This window comes from Artemia sp. Qi Xiang Cuo, chromosome 2 (assembly GCF_049724085.1).
Source record: "Artemia sp. Qi Xiang Cuo chromosome 2, ASM4972408v1, whole genome shotgun sequence".
Taxonomy (NCBI): Eukaryota; Metazoa; Arthropoda; class Branchiopoda; order Anostraca; family Artemiidae; genus Artemia; species Artemia sp. Qi Xiang Cuo.
The window spans coordinates 69421558-69440517 of NC_142795.1; the positions used below are offsets into that span (position 1 = coordinate 69421558).

General features: G+C 34.9%; 1 protein-coding gene across 1 annotated transcript in view; it reads left to right on the forward strand.

The window, feature by feature from the left end:
- The first annotated feature begins 1228 nt into the window (after positions 1 to 1228).
- The window catches only part of LOC148955550 (uncharacterized), a 174289-nt gene continuing 156557 nt past the window's right edge, over positions 1229 to 18960 (forward strand). Inside the window, exons 1-3 of the mRNA XM_089107610.1 lie at positions 1229 to 1361; positions 5029 to 5246; positions 7782 to 7934. Coding sequence (XP_088963736.1) covers positions 1229 to 1361; positions 5029 to 5246; positions 7782 to 7934 — 504 coding nt within the window. The remainder of the gene's footprint in view (positions 1362 to 5028; positions 5247 to 7781; positions 7935 to 18960) is intronic.

The following is an 18960-nucleotide window of genomic DNA, read 5'->3' on the forward strand; positions in this document are numbered from 1 at the left end:
AAATTTCTATGTAAATTTTGTTTAATTATTCAATGACGGTGAGCCAAATAAAAGCTGCATTAACTAAAAAACGATCAGAAATTAAATAAAAAGAACAAGTTTTTTAAACTGAAAGTAAGGATCGACATTAAAACTTAAAAAGCACAGAAATGCGTACTTCTATTACAGGGGCGGTCCCCTCCTCTCCGCCGCGATCGGTTCTATACTGTTTTTCTCGGATTCAAAAAATTATTTATAGAATAACTAAAAAAATGTCGATTAACTATCGCGGCGTTGAGGAGGGCACAGCCCCTTTCAGATACGGACTAAGGTCTGTTCATTTTAAGTTTTAATGTCGTTCCTTACTTTCAGTTTAAAAACCTTCTTGTTTTATTTAATAATCTCAAGTTCGTCTAAAAGTACCAATAATGATAAAATAATAGTTTATAAATAGGGCTCGTATACCGTCTTTACAAAATGATAAAATCCAGATGGCTGTGCTTTCGCTTATGCTGGACCATTTTAACGCGTATCTTCATTTTTAACCTTTCTATTTTACTTGCATTTGTATGTTGCCAAGTTTTTTTGTAAAGATCGTTTTCTGTTCATGATTTATGTCCAACTATTGTGTAATACAACTCTTATGTCACGGAAATGTGAGTGTTGAATTGGCATTCTCAATTCTCTAGGATGATACCACACGTGTGCAATTTGACACTCTCGAAGCGATTAGTTTATAAATATCATAATAAAAAAAATTAGTTTCTTTTGGCATAAATTTGACTTTCCATTGGCAAAAAGGAAAGCTTCTTTTGTTTCATTAAGTTATTATGTTGTATGTATTCCTAGAAACTACATAATTTTAAAATGAGATTTTTCCTTTATATGCATAATTATGAGTAAATATATATTATTTACTTTGACTTTCATACCAGAGGTTCTTCCTATCTTTTTACATTTCCATTCCAGGCTTTATTAGCTTACCTGTGGTTACATAATACAGAGGGTTCATAATGAAAGTAAATCAAACCCTCTTTTTTTTTCCAAAGAAGCAGGGTTGCCGCTTAGTATTTATGAGTATCATAGGATTCAGTTACAGAAAATCCCTAAGGTTGGCAAAAAGAAATCCCAGGACATTAAATAATAATAGTAATATATATACTGAATATAATTTTTAAAATAATGTTTGGTATGTAAAATCCTCCCAAAGATGCAATTGAAACGAAAATCTATTAATACGGGGTAAAATATGATCTTGGGGAAATCCAAAGAAGTTGCAATCCTGAAAGGACGTGGTGCCATAAATCAACGAAAAATTAATATTTTTCACTATCTTCTTGAACCCAATTGGGAATGGTTTATTGCCCCTGATATTTCAGTAGGTACTGTATGGGGCTATAAAAGTCTGTTTCTCATCCAAAGCAAATTCACTTGGCTTTATTATGGCTTAGTGGCCACAGTTCATAGGAGGTGACAAGGAGTTGATCTTTGAATAGGTTGGGATGGAGGAGCGTGTGCTTCTGTGTTCAACTCAAGTGGCCTAGTGCTGGAGTGAGTTGTTAATTGTTGTAGTAATAGTTTTGGATCCTGAGTAATAGTGGGTATATTCTTTTTGGCTTTATTATGGCTTAGTGATTTTTTGTAAGATCTGTGCCATCCGCAGATGAGTATAGATGAACCCTTCTTTCCTTACTGGCTTAATGTTTTTTTTTTATACACGTCTCCACTGCGACAAATAATGGCACGAAAGTTTATTTTTGTTAAAGACCTACGGGTCACTATAATAGTGCATCTTTCATCCAGATTTGCCATGAAGGTACCGTATTGCATTTGGCTTTATTATTGGCTTTTAATGAGATCGCTGTAATTTGGGGATTAGTTGTCTTCACGCTATGATTAAACAATTTCTGTATAGTTAAATAAAAATTGACCGATCTTCGTGATGCTCAATTAGAATGAAGCTATTGTATGTCAAAATTATTTTGTCTTTTATGCCAAAAGAGGTGGTTTTTTGGTACTTTACTTGTGGCGAGAATTACGCGTTTCCGTCCTGCCTGGCATCGAGGATCTTCAAGATTTATTTGGACGATTTAGTGTGGTCTGCTGCCATCTGCTCTGCAAGTGCGAGCCATCGGGTCTTACATCTGTGTACGAACTTTCCGAACCCCCTGATAGATTCAAGATCTGATTTAGCCAGGTTCCACCAGTTTTTCCGCTGTCCTCCTTGGTGTCTCTTCCATGAGCTGAGGGATTCAGCTAGAAGGATACGGCAATACATGTACTCTGGTGGCTTCTGTATCACGTGGTTCAACCATTTCAGTCTGCGTTCTTTGATCGGGAGGGCAACACGCACTTCTTGTGTGTTCTAGGTACACACGCAAGAAGTTATTCTTGAGGGATCTGGAATGCAGGAGAGGGAAGGGTGCTCGTCAAGAATGAAAAAAAAATTGGCCAACTGCATGAAAAGTATGAGCGATTATGTGGGTCATCAGAAAAGTTTTGAAGTTTTCTCCTCTGAGAGGAGGGAGGTATGCGCCTGATAGCACCCATACCTCGTGCGTGTAAGTTTTTCAACATCTTCCCAACAATTTGGAAAGCTATACAGATACGAGATTTTCACTTTCTACTAGGATATGATTAGTTCCTTTCAAATTTTGTGCATGTGCTTTTTCAGTATAAATTCTTAGTAGAATTGTAATGCGGAGAATAGCTCCCTGCTTTTGTTTTATTCTCATGATGGGTGTGCAGATATATTAGGGAATTGAATTCTTTTTACTGAAAGAATAAGTTCCGTGTTATCACTATAGTTATTCTCAATAAGCCCCCCTGACTATGAAAATAAACTGTATGTGCTTGACCCTATTTTATGAAGGATTTGCTTGTCATCTCGACTCATTATAGTACTTAGTTATAGTGCTTACCCTTTCTTTTTAAATTTTTCAGAATAAATTTCTAAGAAATTGGAATAACTATTCCTTCGTTTTGGAAATAATCAAGCCTCCTCATTTTAATAATTAGAAACCACGTAGCCCTATCGGATTTATGCGGTTGAATGGCTTTGACGCTATTAAGAGTGGCAGATTTTGTTCAACCTCATTTCTTTCCCCAAGTTCGTTGACGGTAATGACAATGTCTTAAATGTTATAGAGGTACGTCAGTCAAATATTCTAGCGCTATTAATTCTGCATTTCTGAGTGACGTATTTATATAACATTTGAACACTTGAAACCCCAAAACTGAAACACCACAGGATATGCCAGTACAGTGCTTATTTAAATTCTTTATCAATTTTTAAAATATAATTAGAATAAACGTTGCTAAGTGAACTGGAGGTGTGATGGGGGAAAAAGTTTTTATGCAGTTATGACAATAAAAATTTAACATTTAGACCAGACTGATTTAGGCCTAAATGATTAGACTAATACTTACCAAACTGAAGATTCTGCCACCCTGAGGTGTTTTAAAAAAAAGTTGCTAGTCCCTGAATGATTAGACTAGCTAGTGCTTACCAAACTGGAGATCGTGACGCCCTGAGGTGTGGCAAAAACGTTGCTATATCCTTTAATGATTAGACTTACCAGACTACTTACTACTTACCAGACTGGAGATTGTGATGCCTTGAGGTGTGACAGAAAAAAAAGCCATTCCCCTAGTACTTGCCCAACTGGAGATTATGACGACCTGAGGCGTGGCAAAAAAAAAGTTTTATCGCCTTAAACTATTAGACTAGTGCTTACTAGAATGAGATTGTGACTCCCTGAGTAGTGGCAAATAAAAGTTGCTACTCCCCTAAATGGTTAGACCAGTACTTACCAAACTGGAGATTGTGACACCCTGTGGTGTGGCAGAAAAAGTTGCTAAATGGTTTGACTTGTGCTTACCAAAACTGGAAATTGTGATGCCGTGAGGGTTGCCAAAAAGGTTGCTATTCTCCTAAATGATTAGACTAGTTTTTCCTCAATTTTAACATTACACTTGTCTTACAAAAATGAAAAATTGACATGGGAAGATATAGCTTTGAAAAGCTTGTATCAACACTAGTTTGTTCCCAACTATTGCTTATTAATATTATGTCTTCTTTTTTTGTCAGATTCATCTTACAGACAGAAAAACTGCTGCTCCTAGCTTTCCTCCTCTTATTTCGAAAAATCATGCCTTACATCTTCACTCTTGATCTGTCAGTCACAAACTTTGCCCTTGAAAGATGAACATCGGTCAACTCAGTAAATTAAGAATGGGATATATGAATAGCGCTATAGTTTTATTTAATTTTGATTTTATGCACACTTGTTATGATAATATGACCCGGACACGAGTTTGACGCCTCCGGTTCTTAAGTATTGAATTAAATTCATAATGTTTTGTGTGAATGATCTATTAATCCTTCTTAACTAACGATTATATATAAAAAAAAACATTTAGGGGGCTTTTATATTAACTTCCAAGTTATGATGCGTCAGAAATAAGGCCATATCCAGGGGGGAGGTGGTGCCGGGTTTGAACCCCCCCCTTCCAAAAAAAAAAATTTAAACTCCGAAATTTTTATAAAAAAGTAACTAGAGTGTATATAATAAAATCAAATTAATTAGCTTATTATATGAATTATTATTCTTAATCAACTTTTATTATAAATACTTTAAAAAATCAAATCAAATTTTGACACTATCGTAAACACAAAGTGAATTAAAAAAAAAAAAAATCTAGCACAAATGAGTAAATTAAGAAAACAAGTTATACTTACCAAACTAATTATAAAATTTGTCACTTTTCAATGGAAATTGCTGACTGTACGTAATCTCCATAAAAGGGGAAATTTTGAGTACTTTTTTAAAAGTTCATTTCTTTCCAAGAACTTTCTTTATTTTTGAGTTTCTATCAAAACTGAGATTTTACTCAAATCTCTTATCCTGGCACTCCTTAATCATTAAATCTAGTCCTACGCCCTAGCCCTAACTACTACTCCAGTTTACATAGAATAATTGAGGATATATGATGACACTCATTTTATACGGTGGACTATCTTCAGCCTATTTATTCTTTTCTTTTCAGAAATTCTTGGCTGCTCAGCAACCGGGCCTTCATCATTAGAATCCGGAAATTTGCTCCGCCAAGCTTTAGGCCAGGGTCTAACTCCTCCTAAGCGAAGCCCATCTAATTGTAGTACACCTACACCGTCACAGATGATGGGTCAACTAATGGGGGCTTTGAATTCAGCAGGACAGAACACCATGCCGAATGATTTGGATATCAGCTTTGACAATTTTCAAGTAAGAATTAAATCTGTTTTGCTAAGTAAATCAAGGATGAAATCCAATGTTCCAAAGCTGTATTGTTTTTCTCCCACGTTGGCCTTGAATCCTAGGTCCAACTGAGCTAGATTAATCTCTAACTTTGCAAAATGAATAGTAAAAATTCGTGAAATCTGATTTATTTAAAACGGTCTATTTAATCTTACGATGCTTCGAAACACAATAATATAAATTTCTTTGTAAATTTAGGGAGCTCACGTTTATAAACCGTATGCTAATGAAGGCTTCTTGGCACTCCGACAATGACTTAATTTGAATTTGATAGAAAAAATGAATATAAATAGAATAGAAAATAGAATATAATAGAAGAGAATAGAATATAAAATATAATAGAATAGAAAATAAATAGAAAAAATTATGCTTGATAAAGATGCAGAAAAATTGAAAATTTTTCATTAAATAAGAAAAAATGAAAGAAAAAAAAAATCAAAGTCAGTGAAAACAGACTGTGAAGAGAAAATGTAAATATTTCGGCCGAGACATCCGCTCAGCTGTTCCTTAGTGCAAGATGAATAGAAAAGAAGAATAAAGTAAAAAATAGAATTTAGAAAATATAACAAAAGAACAACCACACAGAATTAAATAAAAGAAACAGCGTTAAGAATAGAAAAAGAATCAAAAAGATAAAGAAGAGCATTCTCAAGTGAACAAGAAAAAGGTGATTGAATAAAAAACAGTGATATATGGCCTTCTTTTTTTTGTTAACCTATTCATATTATATCAAGATTATATTTTATTTCATTCTTAAAAGAAAAGAATTATTTATTCATTATTTTTTTCCTCAATTCTTACTTTTTTCTCATATTCACTGTCGTTCTATCTACTGTGTTAGTTGTATTATATTCCTTATTCTTATTTTACGTTCATTTGTTTTATTTATTAGTTTTATATTAAAAGGACATTTATTCGATAAAGAAAAGAGACACACAAGACCGTGCTATAGAGTTCAGTTGCTGAGATTTTGTTCTTAGTGGTATAACAGGGGGAAATTTCCTGATCACTTTCTTTTGTTAGCTTGGTTCTTCCTTTTCCCTCCTATCTTCTGTTGTTATTTCTGCGTTATCTGTATGTTTTTTTGTTAATTTTTTGTATATGTTTTAGTTGGCCTCTAGATCCCTCCTCTCTTTCAACTCATAGACAACTATAATCTGCGATTTTTATTTTTAATAATTAATTTCTATCTATCTGTCTTATCATTTTTTTTGTTTGTTTAATTTATATATATAATATTGACGAAAATAATAACCTTTTGTTAGATTCTTGGTTAGTGTATTATTTTCTAAACAAATTTCATTTTAAAGAAAGAAATGGAAAAAAGCCTCGGCTTTTTTTTTTGCTCCAACTCACTTTTGCATCATGTCATCCTGAAAATATGATAAAATAATCAAAGTTGGTTATTAAATCTTAGATATAGAGCTTGTTGAATTATCAATATAAAGTAAAATTATCATATCAGAATTTATAATAGAATAAATTAGATTTATAATAGAAATATAAATTAGAATGATCAAATTCTAGCCAAAATACTTGTGGACGAGAACCATAAACACTAAAAACAAAAAACATTAGCTTATATTGTTTTGTGAGGACCACAGAAAAATATCTTGCCCCTTTCCCCCAAATACAAAATCTTGAGTCCTGTTACCCAAACCCTTATCCCCCTCCAAAAAATCCCCACCCCTGTAGCTCTAGACCACACGAGGTATGAAATTTGTCACTTTTTAATGAAACTTGCTGACCTTATGTAGTTTCCATAAAGAGGGTCATAATAAGGAGGTATTTTTTTAGTTCTTTTTTAAAGCTTTTTTGTTTCTAAAAATAACTTATTTCTAAGTTTTGTTTTGTTTTCCAAAGTAGATATCTAATTTTGTGCCGAAAGAATAGTAATGAACTTCTTTAATTAGATCTTTGTTTCTTTCCCCGAATGAAACATATTCTTTTCTTTGTTTTGTGTATTTTTTATTTATGCTTTTCTAAATCTTTGGATTGTTTGTTTATTAGTCTTAAAGATCCATCACGGAACAAAAAGAAGAAATAGTGGAGCTTCTAAGCATAGTTATGGATCTTAAGGCCTGGAGAGATGTAGTTGTTTTTTGTGGTGACAATAAAAATGCTTAGAATTGCAATAATGATCAAAGTAGAAATTTTTATTTAAAACAGTCTCATTCAATTTTTAAATTTAAATAAAAATTTCTACTTTTTTAATTTTTTAAATTTTATTAATATTTATTTACACCACAAATACACCACATTGTCACCACAGCATAGTGATGTTTCTTAAGGCCTGGAGAGATGTAGTTGTTTTTTTGTGGTGACAATAAAAATTAATATCAATTAAAAAAATATATTAATATTTTTTTTAAAAAGACTATATAAATATTTTTTTTTTAAATAAATTATTATTATTTTATATTTTTTTAATGTATAAGATTTTTATTGTCACCACATAAATTTTCACATAACAATACTAAGGAGATATAGCCTGTATTTCAGGGTGGCATAGACTGCAACATCGATGAGATCGAGAAACATGAATTGAACGTCGAGGGGAGTTTAGATTTCAATTTCGCTCAAGGCCAACAGTCTCATTCACAGTTACAGCCAAATGGAGGAGCTACATTGACGGCGATTGCTTCACGACCTTGGGTACGCTGACGGTGAGTTTATTATCGAGTAGGATGTATCAGGGGTTCCTTCCAACGTCTCATTGAAGTCTGGCATTTTAGACTTCTCCCTTGACTTTCAACGCTGGGAACCCCTGATTCAGACAAATAAAACTAGCTGAAATGTAGTGGCGCTAGTGTTATTTGCCTGAGAGTCAGGTAGGTAGTTTTAGTATGTTATAAGGGGTTTCTTTTGTCATTATTGGACTGATAATGTAAAATTTTTATTATAAATGTAGGCTATCGTCACCCAAAATCCATCTAACCAACGTTATTCTTATTGTCAGATTTATAAGTTCTTTTTTTTTATGTTCTGGTCTTTAACTTGCATTTAAAAATTACCCCAGTTTTTATAATTTTTTTTTTTTTTTTTTTTTATTTAATTCATTTCAATTTATATTTTATAAAAAAAAAAAAAAAAAAATTTCTTACGGATTTAATTAGGTTAACTGATCCAAAAAAAGAAAAAAAAATATTTTTTAGCTTTTTATTAAATAAATATCTATTTAAATATAGCTCAAGTAAACTGACTCCAGGTATTCTCCAACATAAATAAAACACTAAAAACCAGCGTACTAGATACTAGAGTCCTTTCCCAAAATTCTTTGGCCGGTCGGTGGTCATCCTGTTCTCTATTCTTCTTGTAATTAAGCATGTTTGCAACTTCTCAAAGCCATTTTTTTCATCATAAACTTACCCAATGGACTTGAAAATTCTGTTCGTAATGAGTAATCTTGGGTGCGTCGTCGCCAAGTCTTTTCTAACTGTTTCGCTGTTCCATACATTTTGAAGTTAAGCAAATACTCCTTTTGCTAATTTTTTTTTTCATCTTTGTCTGTAACCTAAATCTATATATATATATATATGAAAGATATGAAGCCTAACCGGCCAGCAAGTAAAAAAAACAAAAAAAGATAAAAATATCTCAAAAAAAACAAACAAAAAAACGAGACTGTGGCCCGGGGAGAGACAAGGACAACAACAGAAACAAAACAACGCGGATATTTCGCCTGTATACAAACAAGGCGTCTTCAGCACAAAAGACAAAAAAAACAAAAAAAACAAGATAAAACTAAAAACCACAAACACACAAAATAAAAACAAAACACGACAAATTTGTGGGTTACCTCTGGGGGCTTCTCTTTCTCCTTTATTGGCCAATCTATTCATAGATGCCATTGAAACCTCCGCTATAAACAGTTTTAGAATCTTCCCTTGTTTCTGGGGGAGGTTCATGGATGATGTGGTCTGCGTTTGGAAACATGGGTTGGACTCCTTAGACCTTTGTTGTAAGCATTTAAATAGTTTTGATAATAATATTAAATTTACAGTTGAATTTGAGGATAATAATATATGACCTTTTCTTGATATTTTATTAATCAAAAGGGATCTCCATTTACTTTTCTCGATTTACAGAAGACCTACGCACAATGATAGGTATTTAAATTTTCCTTCTTGCCACCCGATGTCGGTGAAAATGGGGGTTGTCATTTCACTAGTGGATAGAGCCTTTAAAATCTGGTCCCAGGAATTTCTGGATTCAGAATTGTTATACTTGAGGGATATTTTATTTTGTAATAGTTATCCAATTAAGTTCATTGATAAAATAATTGAAAATAGACGGACCAAACATAGTAGTAGGGTTATTGAGGTTTCTCAGTCTTTAGATTTAGTTGTATCAAAAAGCTTCATTTCATTACCATATGTACCTGGTTTGGGGGAGAAACTTTCACGGGTTTTACATAAATTTGGTATTGATACATGTTTCCAATCGCTGAGGCCAATGGGTAGTTTTTTTAGTTCTGGTAAGGATTTAACTCGGGGAAATTTAGTAAGTGGGGTGTATAAAATTCCGTGTTCTTGTGGGAAGTTCTATATTGGTAGGACTCACCAACAATTTGTTGAAAGGTTTATTGAACACCGTAATTCAATAGAAAAAACCCTACAATTAAGCAAGCCTCCAGAAACTTTCGTTTCAGCTTTAGCAGAGCATATTTGGCTTCAACCAGACCATTTTGTAAAATTTGATGAAGCCTTGGCTATTTCTAATGATAAGGGGTACACCCAATGGGCCAGGGAAGCCATAGAAATTAAAAAACATATGTTTGCTAACCTTTCCATAAATAGGGACACGGGTAATTTAAATATTGACCCAATTTATGATAACCTTCTAAAGAGTGAATCAATTGTCAATAAGGGAGTAAAGATTTTAAATAATCACCAGGGGACTATTTTACCTGTTAGACCAAAACGATTTGCTTCAGTAATAGCTAACAAAAGGATTATTTCGCAACTGAATAATTAAATTAATTTAAAGTTTTTTTTATTTTTCCTCATTTAATGTGGTTTCCTCAATTAATTAAATATTTTTTTTTATAATATTTACCCTACTTTTTGTTTTTTGGGCAGTGTTTCACGGTTTGTTGGTTTTTTTTTTTTTGGTGGTGGTTTTATTGGGTTTTTTGTTTTTCTTTTTTTTTTTTTTTTTTGTGTCTTTTGTGCTTAATACGCCTTTTTTTTATAACGGCGAAATATCCGGGTTTTTTTTTTTATTTTTTTTTCCTTTTATCTCCCCGGGCCACCTTATCGTTTGTTTTTTTTTTTTTTTTTTTTTTAGAGATTTTTCTCTTTGTTGGTTTTATATATATATATATATATATATATATATATATATATATATATATATATATATATATATATATATATATATATATATATATATATATATATATATATATATATATATATATATATATATATATATATATATATATATATATATATATATATATATATATATATATATGTAATTACACAGATTTTAAAAATAGATGTAAAAAGCTGAGGGAAAAACTGATCTTAAGAGGTTTTTCAGCCAAAAAAATTAGTTGGCAATTCAAAAAATTTAGTTTCATGTATCATGAACTCTTAAGTAAATATACAAAAAATTATAAAGAAATACTGAAAGATATTTTAATATAATTTCTCGAAGTTTGTGTTTCTAGGGGTTTCAAATAGACTTCAGGATCTTTAAATTGGTAATTGGTTCAAGATACCAATAAAAGATACATATGGACGTGTGTTCGTTTGTTCAAGAATTGTCTCTCAGTGACCTCTGGGAGGTGATTGTGGAAGCATTGAAACACTTTTTGTATGTAATTTCTAGGATTTTGACTAGTATGCATGCATTTCACAGGTTCGACATGACATAGGGTTACCATATAGATCTTATGGTAGAGGCGCCACCGTGCTGGGTAAAAAATTTAAAGCCTCGAAACCCGTAAAGGCCTGTGGTATTCTTCTGATGAGCCCTAAATGGAAGGTTTTACTTGGAAATATTTTGCTAGATTTAAGGTGCTTTTGTGGGTAATTTTACAACGACTTACATTTATTGATGACAACTTTGCATGGATTTGGACTTTTCTATTTGGTTGATGGTTTGGGTATACTGTTTGATCCTAGGTAGTTGGTTGGATGTGTAAGGTGAGAGCCTCGTTCAAGTGCAAATTTGTCTCAATTGCTGGATTAGGACGACAGTTTTTTTTTTTTTTTTTTTTTTTTTTTTTTTTTTTTGCCATATTTCCTTCACTGGACATTTTCAGACAAAGCCTTTTCGACCTCCTACAGTAGGCAAGTTAAACTGGCATCTTCTAGCGTTTCTATTATAATTGACTGAAAGATGAAGTGATATCACCTAAGCCTGTAACTTCGATTTGAACTTGTGTTTATCTTCTAATCTACCAAAAATGAACCCCTCCCTCCCCCTTAGCTTTACCTTTATATTTTGGTGTGAACATCCCTAGAAAATACTCTTCACTTTCTGCAGATGTTCAAAATATATTCCTAAATCTCGTTTTTTTTTAAAGATGTTTTAAGTTATCCAAGACTGAGGTAGTGAATATGTTAATAAGCAGAAGCAATATTTCAGTGCCTTTTTTAAATAAGGAAAGTCATTTATCTCAATGTCCCCTCCTAATCAAACATGGGGGTATGTCTTAACTTTGTCACTGCTTTTTTTCTTAACTAAGTTATCCTCAGAAGCTGTACATCTTTCTTCATTGTTAAAGTTTGTCTCTTTCTGCTGAACTTTGTCTCAATGGTATTATTATTCTATGAAGGGTGAAACTTTTTGAATTGAATTGCTTTTTCCTGGGGAAAAGAGGGGTAACGGAATCCTTGGTGAGATATTCAAGTCAACTTTGACTCATAACAAAAAATTGAATTCATCAGGCAAAATTTTTAAGTGCGGGTATGCAGCGATGAGATAATAAATTTTATTTGGATATTTCAGTATATCCCCTATGTTTTTCAAGATTTACTCACGTAAAAAGGATATTTGGCATAAGAGCTGGCCTAACATAAGAACACATATGTCCCTGATTGACTAATTAACATTTTCATATTAAAATGAACAACATGTATCAAATTGTATACGATAGAAGATCCTAAGTCAAGACTAAAATGTGTATCCCCCCAGACCATAATACGACTTAGCCTGAGATGACTTCCGTAGAGAATCCTGAGATGACTTATTTTTTCCGTGGGTAGAACGGATATGATTGGCTTTGTGGATTTTCTGTCATAGGTTTTGGGTATCAGCTAAAAAAATATAAGGGCTACATACTCAGGTGTATTTTGACCTCAAAGAAACAAGGGAAAGACACGTCGATATTGCTTAAAATAAGGTTTTGTTGTGTTTGTATTAGATAAATAAAAATTCGTTGTCAAGAAATATTTAGGAAGATTCATCAATCCCCCTGTTTGTGTTACCCTCCCCCAAAATGTATGTCTATCAACGTGCCTAAAAGAAGGCAAACATTTTAGGAGAACAGCTTAATTTTAAACAATGTATGGTATATATGTACTCGTCCAATCTGTTCTGAGTTTTCTTGGGCGATCGTTGAGGCAATTCTCGATTCGTGAATGGTTGGCAGAGAAAAATTTAACTGTGGAAATAATATGTTGTTTCTTTGTGAAAATCTAATTTGCAGTCGTGGATCTGTACGTTGGGTGAATAAGTTAGGTTGTTATTTTTTTTTTTATCTTCTGTAAATTGAAACGTTTTGACCATAGAAAAAAATTTTGTGCAAAGAAGGTTTAAAAATTGTTATGTTGTTTGAGAAATGATGGTTTATGGATGAAGGTAACTGATGGTTTCATTTTGGTTACTTCTGATATTTTGGCACATTGTAGTATGTGGTCAATTTTGAACAAAAAAAAAAGAAAAAAAAAGTAAAAATTGATCTAAGTCGTTTGAGTAATACAAAATAAAAAACAAGCCAGAGGAAAAATGGTTGAAACACTTTTCGATCGGATTAAAGGTTCACTTCTTCCAGTGTTGTTTGGAAGGGTCAGACAGGCTTTAAAGATATATGTTTAGCATAGCAAGAATCGACTCACTAGGACTATATTTTCCCCCTTCTTGTAGTCTTTTCTCCCGACTTCTTTTTGTTTTAATGAGATCTTTGGCCTGGAAAATGCTGGTGAAGTAATCCAGAAAAAAATGTTGGTGATAGTGATGCTGACGATGATGTTTGGGATTTCCAGAAATAGTAATGATGAACTTTGCGGAATTGATGATGGTTGAGATGATAGTGATGGTAACAAATGACTAGGCCTGATCGACTAAGAACAGAGTAAATATTTCCGCCATCAACACAGTCATAAGTCATATCATTAGACGAGAGCCATCTGTATTTGCAACACGCACATCCTCTGAACATTTTTGTTGAGAAACATCTAGCTATCCGTTGAGACAAAGGGAGGAATGTTGGTTGCTAACAGTTCGCATAGTTCGTTGACAAGAGCAAGAAATTTCATTGGATAGCTGAATACTAACAGTGCCTATATCTCATTTAAAATAATTTTTGCGTCAAGAACTAAATTCAACCAAATTGTGGAGTTAAAAATTTATTTTTTCAGAAAGCAAAATGTCACCGTTGTGTCTCACTAATCAAAACAAAATTATTTATATATGATTATCCTAAAATAGTAGTGAAATTTTAAATTGGATTACAAAGTGACCATTGAATGCGCCAGAAGTCATGACCATGATAGTATTTATTGGAACGTTGGGTTATATTTCACGAATTTCGCTGCATTGATACCTCTTTTTTGTCCCTTTCTTAGAACGCTTTCAATATGTTAACCAAATTAAAAGAAGAAGAAGAGGAAGAACATAATGATTGAGCAGTTAATGCCATATCTTAATTTTAAATCTTTATTTTATTGCGCATCTTAAATTGCTAAATCTTCCAGTATATCCCCCCAATGCTTTTAACCCTAATAAGGAAAACCGTTTTAAAACATTTTATTGCAGTATTCATCCTCTTCCTCCTTTAAAAGTATCATTTCAAATCAATCAACAGACAATTCCCTCTGCCGTTAAACAGTCTCGTTAAAACATTGTTAGAAGAACTAGCGCCTCTAGACGGTTGGATAATTTAACGATAGAAAATTTCAACAGCAGATCGTAAAGCCTTGGATAGAGGAGGGCTTTTTATGATAACTCGTTATGACCGTGGATGGGGTCCTTAGTGACAGATTACTATCCTTTACAGCTAAAATAATTTAGGGCAATACAAAGTACTCCGTACGGACGGACTCTTATGGCCTCGTAATGTTCCAAGATATTTTCCATAGAGAAATATTTTTGCTCGTGGCAACAATTCAAATTACTCTTTTATGAGGAAATGTGTTAACCTAATTTCTCTGTTTTCCTCCTGAATACTAAATTAATTTAAAGAGGAAATGAAAACATTTGCTGACTAATAGGTGAGTTCATTTTAAAAAGGGCAAAGAATTAACTCAAGTTCTGGCGAACTAGGAAATGGCAAGGTTGTAAAGTTTTTACATAAATTTAATTTTTGTTTATGCTCGGATCAAATTATAGTCACATTTGTGGATAAAATTAAAATTGCGTACGACTACAGCGCCGATTATGTATCCCGCTCATATTTTGTAGATTTGAACATTGTTTAACTTTCAAGCATAAAATTTATGATTGACGTATCAGAATAAATATCAAAGGCATAATTTTTGAAATATTTAAAATATGGAAACACATAAAAGCAGTTTTCGTGTATGTATCATGGTTCTAGTAGAAGATACAAAGACATAGTGCTAGAAAGCAATAGTTGGGAAGAAATTAGTGTTGATACAAGCTTTTAAACCCAATTCCTTGACATTTCAGTTTTCCGCTTCAGTGGTACAGATGTGACATTGAGATAAAGGGAAAACATATCTATGTGCTTCTATCCCGCTTTCTAGGGCTATAAACAGCGAAGGGTTGAACTGGCTAGGACACGTTTAGCGAATGAAGGATGACAGGTTGCCAAAGATTGTTCTTTTTGGCCAACCATTTAAGGTCAAGTGAAAGTCAGTTTGTCCCCCAATAAAGTTGGAAGAGGTCGCAAGAAAGGATTTGACGGAAGTTTGAACTTGTGAGGTTGTAAAGAGGGAGGCTTGAAATAAATTGGGATAAAGTAGGAGCGTGCATAGCTGTGTTGGCCTCTGGCGGCTTAATACCGCAGTGAGTTTTGAATTGAATTTATCAAGTATTTTGGGCAATAGGTTGCATCAAGACTGGGCTGGGTAATTGTAGACCGAGAAAAGCCAAGACAGATAGTCCAAGTAACGTCTGCGGGGAAAGAAGACCCTGTTTGAGGGGGGAAAATGATAGATGGCTCTCGCGCCGTTGAGGCTGCAAGTCACTCTATCCTAGTTTAACTTGTTCAGTGCCTTGAAATACTCCTCCCTTTGCGATGAAAGTGGTATTAATCAAAACTGTATTAATAGTGCTATTCTTTGTGACTGAGGCTGCTGCTGAAAATTGGATTGATCAATGCAAAAAAGGTACTTTCATTTCTTTTGCTGTTTTGGCGCCATCTGTCATAGCCACACTCGTCACACTAAGAATTTATAAAAATATAGATGACGTTCCCTTCGTTCGGAAGCGAACAAGAAGAGGACGCAGAGGTGGCAGAAAGAAATTTAAGATTGACGTGTTAGTCACCTACGGACGATTGGCCAGCCAAAAGCCTAAGCGTGAGAGTTGTTTAGTCTCAATCCCGCGCATGAGCCTACCGCCCCGGCTGATTCCTGACAACAATGCTTCTACCAATGATTTCGGGTCTGATTGTCCTCCAGTATTATCACCGCAGGTTCTCTCTTGTAAACACCAACTTCCAAACTTCCTTCTGAGCAACGTCCGCTCACTAACGAATAAAGTAGATGAGTTAGATGTCATTCTTCGTCAGAATAATATCCATATCGCCGCAATTACCGAAACATGGCAGCTCGATGAAACAAGTGGAAGGATGGCTGGTTACAAGGTTTTCTTGAACACTAGAACAGACAGGATTGGCGGAGGTGTTGCCCTGTATGTACGCGATGATATCCCCTGCAAATATTTAGATAACTTCAATGACCCTAGCCATGAAGCGATCTGGGCATTATGCAAGCCAAAACATTTACCACGAGATGTCTCTTGCATCATTATTGCAAGTATCTACTATCCTGAAAGCGCCAAGAACAGACGGCTGTTGGTATCCTACCTTCAGTCTACGTTAGACACATTACGTCAGCGGTATAGCCGCCCGGGCTTCATATTAGCTGGTGACTTCAACCAAACAAAGAAACAATGGCTTGCTAATACGCTGGGTATGTCACAAGTGGTCAAGATACCCACCCATGTGACCGGGAGCACCCTTGACCTTATTCTTACAAACCTTGCTCCATATTACAAAGACGTGTCTTCGAACGGGCCATTGGGCAAATCGGACCATCACACTCTGCTGATGAAGGCAAAAAGTGAAATCAGGAAGCTTAAGAAAATAAAAGTACTCCGGAGACCAATCACGAGGTCTGCTATTAATACGTACGGAATGTGGGTCGGTACTCACTGCTTCAGCGAAGTATACAACGAAAGCGATGTCAACAGGAAAGCAGAAATATTTCAGTCCCTACTCTATGAGAAATACTTAGAAATTTTCCCGGAAAAGCCATTTGTCGTGAGCGAATCTGACAAGCCCTGGATCACTCCAAAAATAAAACAGCTGAGTCGCGAAAAAAAACACTGTAAGGCAGTCAACTGGAGACGCAACGTCGTTACGATTATTAAGAAACAAACTCGTTAGCCTTTGTCGCGAGGCAAGAAAGTCCTTCGGAAAATCCCTTTTGGACCCTGAAATAAAAAAGGATCCCCGTAAATGGCACCGTCTAGTGAGGCAGATTGCTGGAAAAACAGTATCATCCAGTATCCGTATTCTGAACGATGATGGGTCACTCGTGAGTGCAAATGACGTCAACAATTACTTTACTGACATTTGTACATCCTTTCCTGCCCCAACTAACACTGAAATAGAGAATCTACTGTTAATATGCCCCGACGAAGGTGAAATCGAAATAGTTGAGTATCAAGTTTTCAAAGAGCTGAACAAGTTGTGTCCATCCAGTAGCTCTTTTCCTGAAGAGCTGCCTATAAGGTTAATACGAGAGTTCTCTCTTTTCCTCGCCAAGCCACTTGGACACATCATCAGTGAATGTTTCGCCCAGTCAACTTTCCCGTCGTGCTGGAAACGCGCATTTGTGCGTGTTATACCGAAGACTAAAACACCCAAATCTTGCAACGAGTTACGACCGATATCAATCACATCTACCTTTGCAAAAATCACCAAGTCATTCATCCTGCGTGAATTGCTCAAGCAAACGCGGGAAAACATAGACCGTTACCAGTATGGCGGCCTCAAAGGTTGCAATACCTCGATATACCTCGTGCGCCTAGTTGACATTATCTTTAAGTGGCTTGACAAGGGCAGTACCTTTATCGACCTAGCTCTCGCCGATTTCAGGAAGGCATTTGACCTGATTTGTCATCTTACGGCAGCAAAAAATATGCGAGCAATGGGCGCACAGAAGCGGTCTCTTGCATTAGTGATGAGCTTCCTTCAGGACAGAATGCAGTGTGTATTTCCATTGTTTGAAGGTGACTTGATCTCATACTGGTCTAAACATACCTGTGGAGCCCCTCAGGGTACAAGACTTGCTGGTTTCATATTTATCTCCCTCATCAACTTCCTCCTTCAGAATTTCGAAGAGCGACTCAAATTCGTCGACGATTTATCATTTGTCCTCAAATACCTCGTGAGCGAAGGTGTAATTGAACGTCAGTTCAGCGAGACCCTTCTGGCATCCTTCTCTGAGGACTGTGCACGTTACAAGTTGACACTGAATGCAGATAAATCAACAATCCTCAGGTTTTGCCCCTTAAAACGTGATCTGGAATTCCCGCAAGTCCCTTTCCCTATTGTTCCATCTGCAAAAATCCTCGGAGTCACATTATCGATGGACTGCACATTCACCGAACTCGTGGAAAAGGTTATTAAAGCTGGCAATGCATCACTTCAGACCCTAGTCCTGATGCGCAAGTTTGGCTGTGACACTCAAAGCCTACAAAATGCCTACATTACGTATGTGAGACCTCTACTCGAATGCGCCGTCGCTGTCTTGGGACCTTTTGACCAGAGCACCCACTACCTTTGCGATGACCTTGAATCTTTGCAGAAACGAGCAGTTAACATAATCGTTGTTAACAGAAGTGACGACTACAACAAACTATTACAAGAACTGAACCTTGAATCCCTCAGCGACAGACGATTATCACTGATCATGTCCCTCGGCAAGTCACTGCTATCTTCGCCCCATCACAGACTGATCCTCCCACCCGATGCTCCTGTTAACCAAAGAACCAGATCCCAGTTGAAGCTACAACCCCCGGTCTGCAGGACCAACCGCTACAAAAACACGTTTGTCCCCTTTTTTGTATAAGCATACAACAAGACTTAGTGTTATTTGTATTCACGTGTAAGTGTTCTTATAGTGTCATTTGTATTTTTTTTTTCTTTTTTTTCCATATTGTTGTAAATACGACATAAATTAGCCATGGCTACGCTGTTCGTTCTTAATAAACCTATGTCTATGTCTATGTCTATGTGAGTTGTTAGTACCAT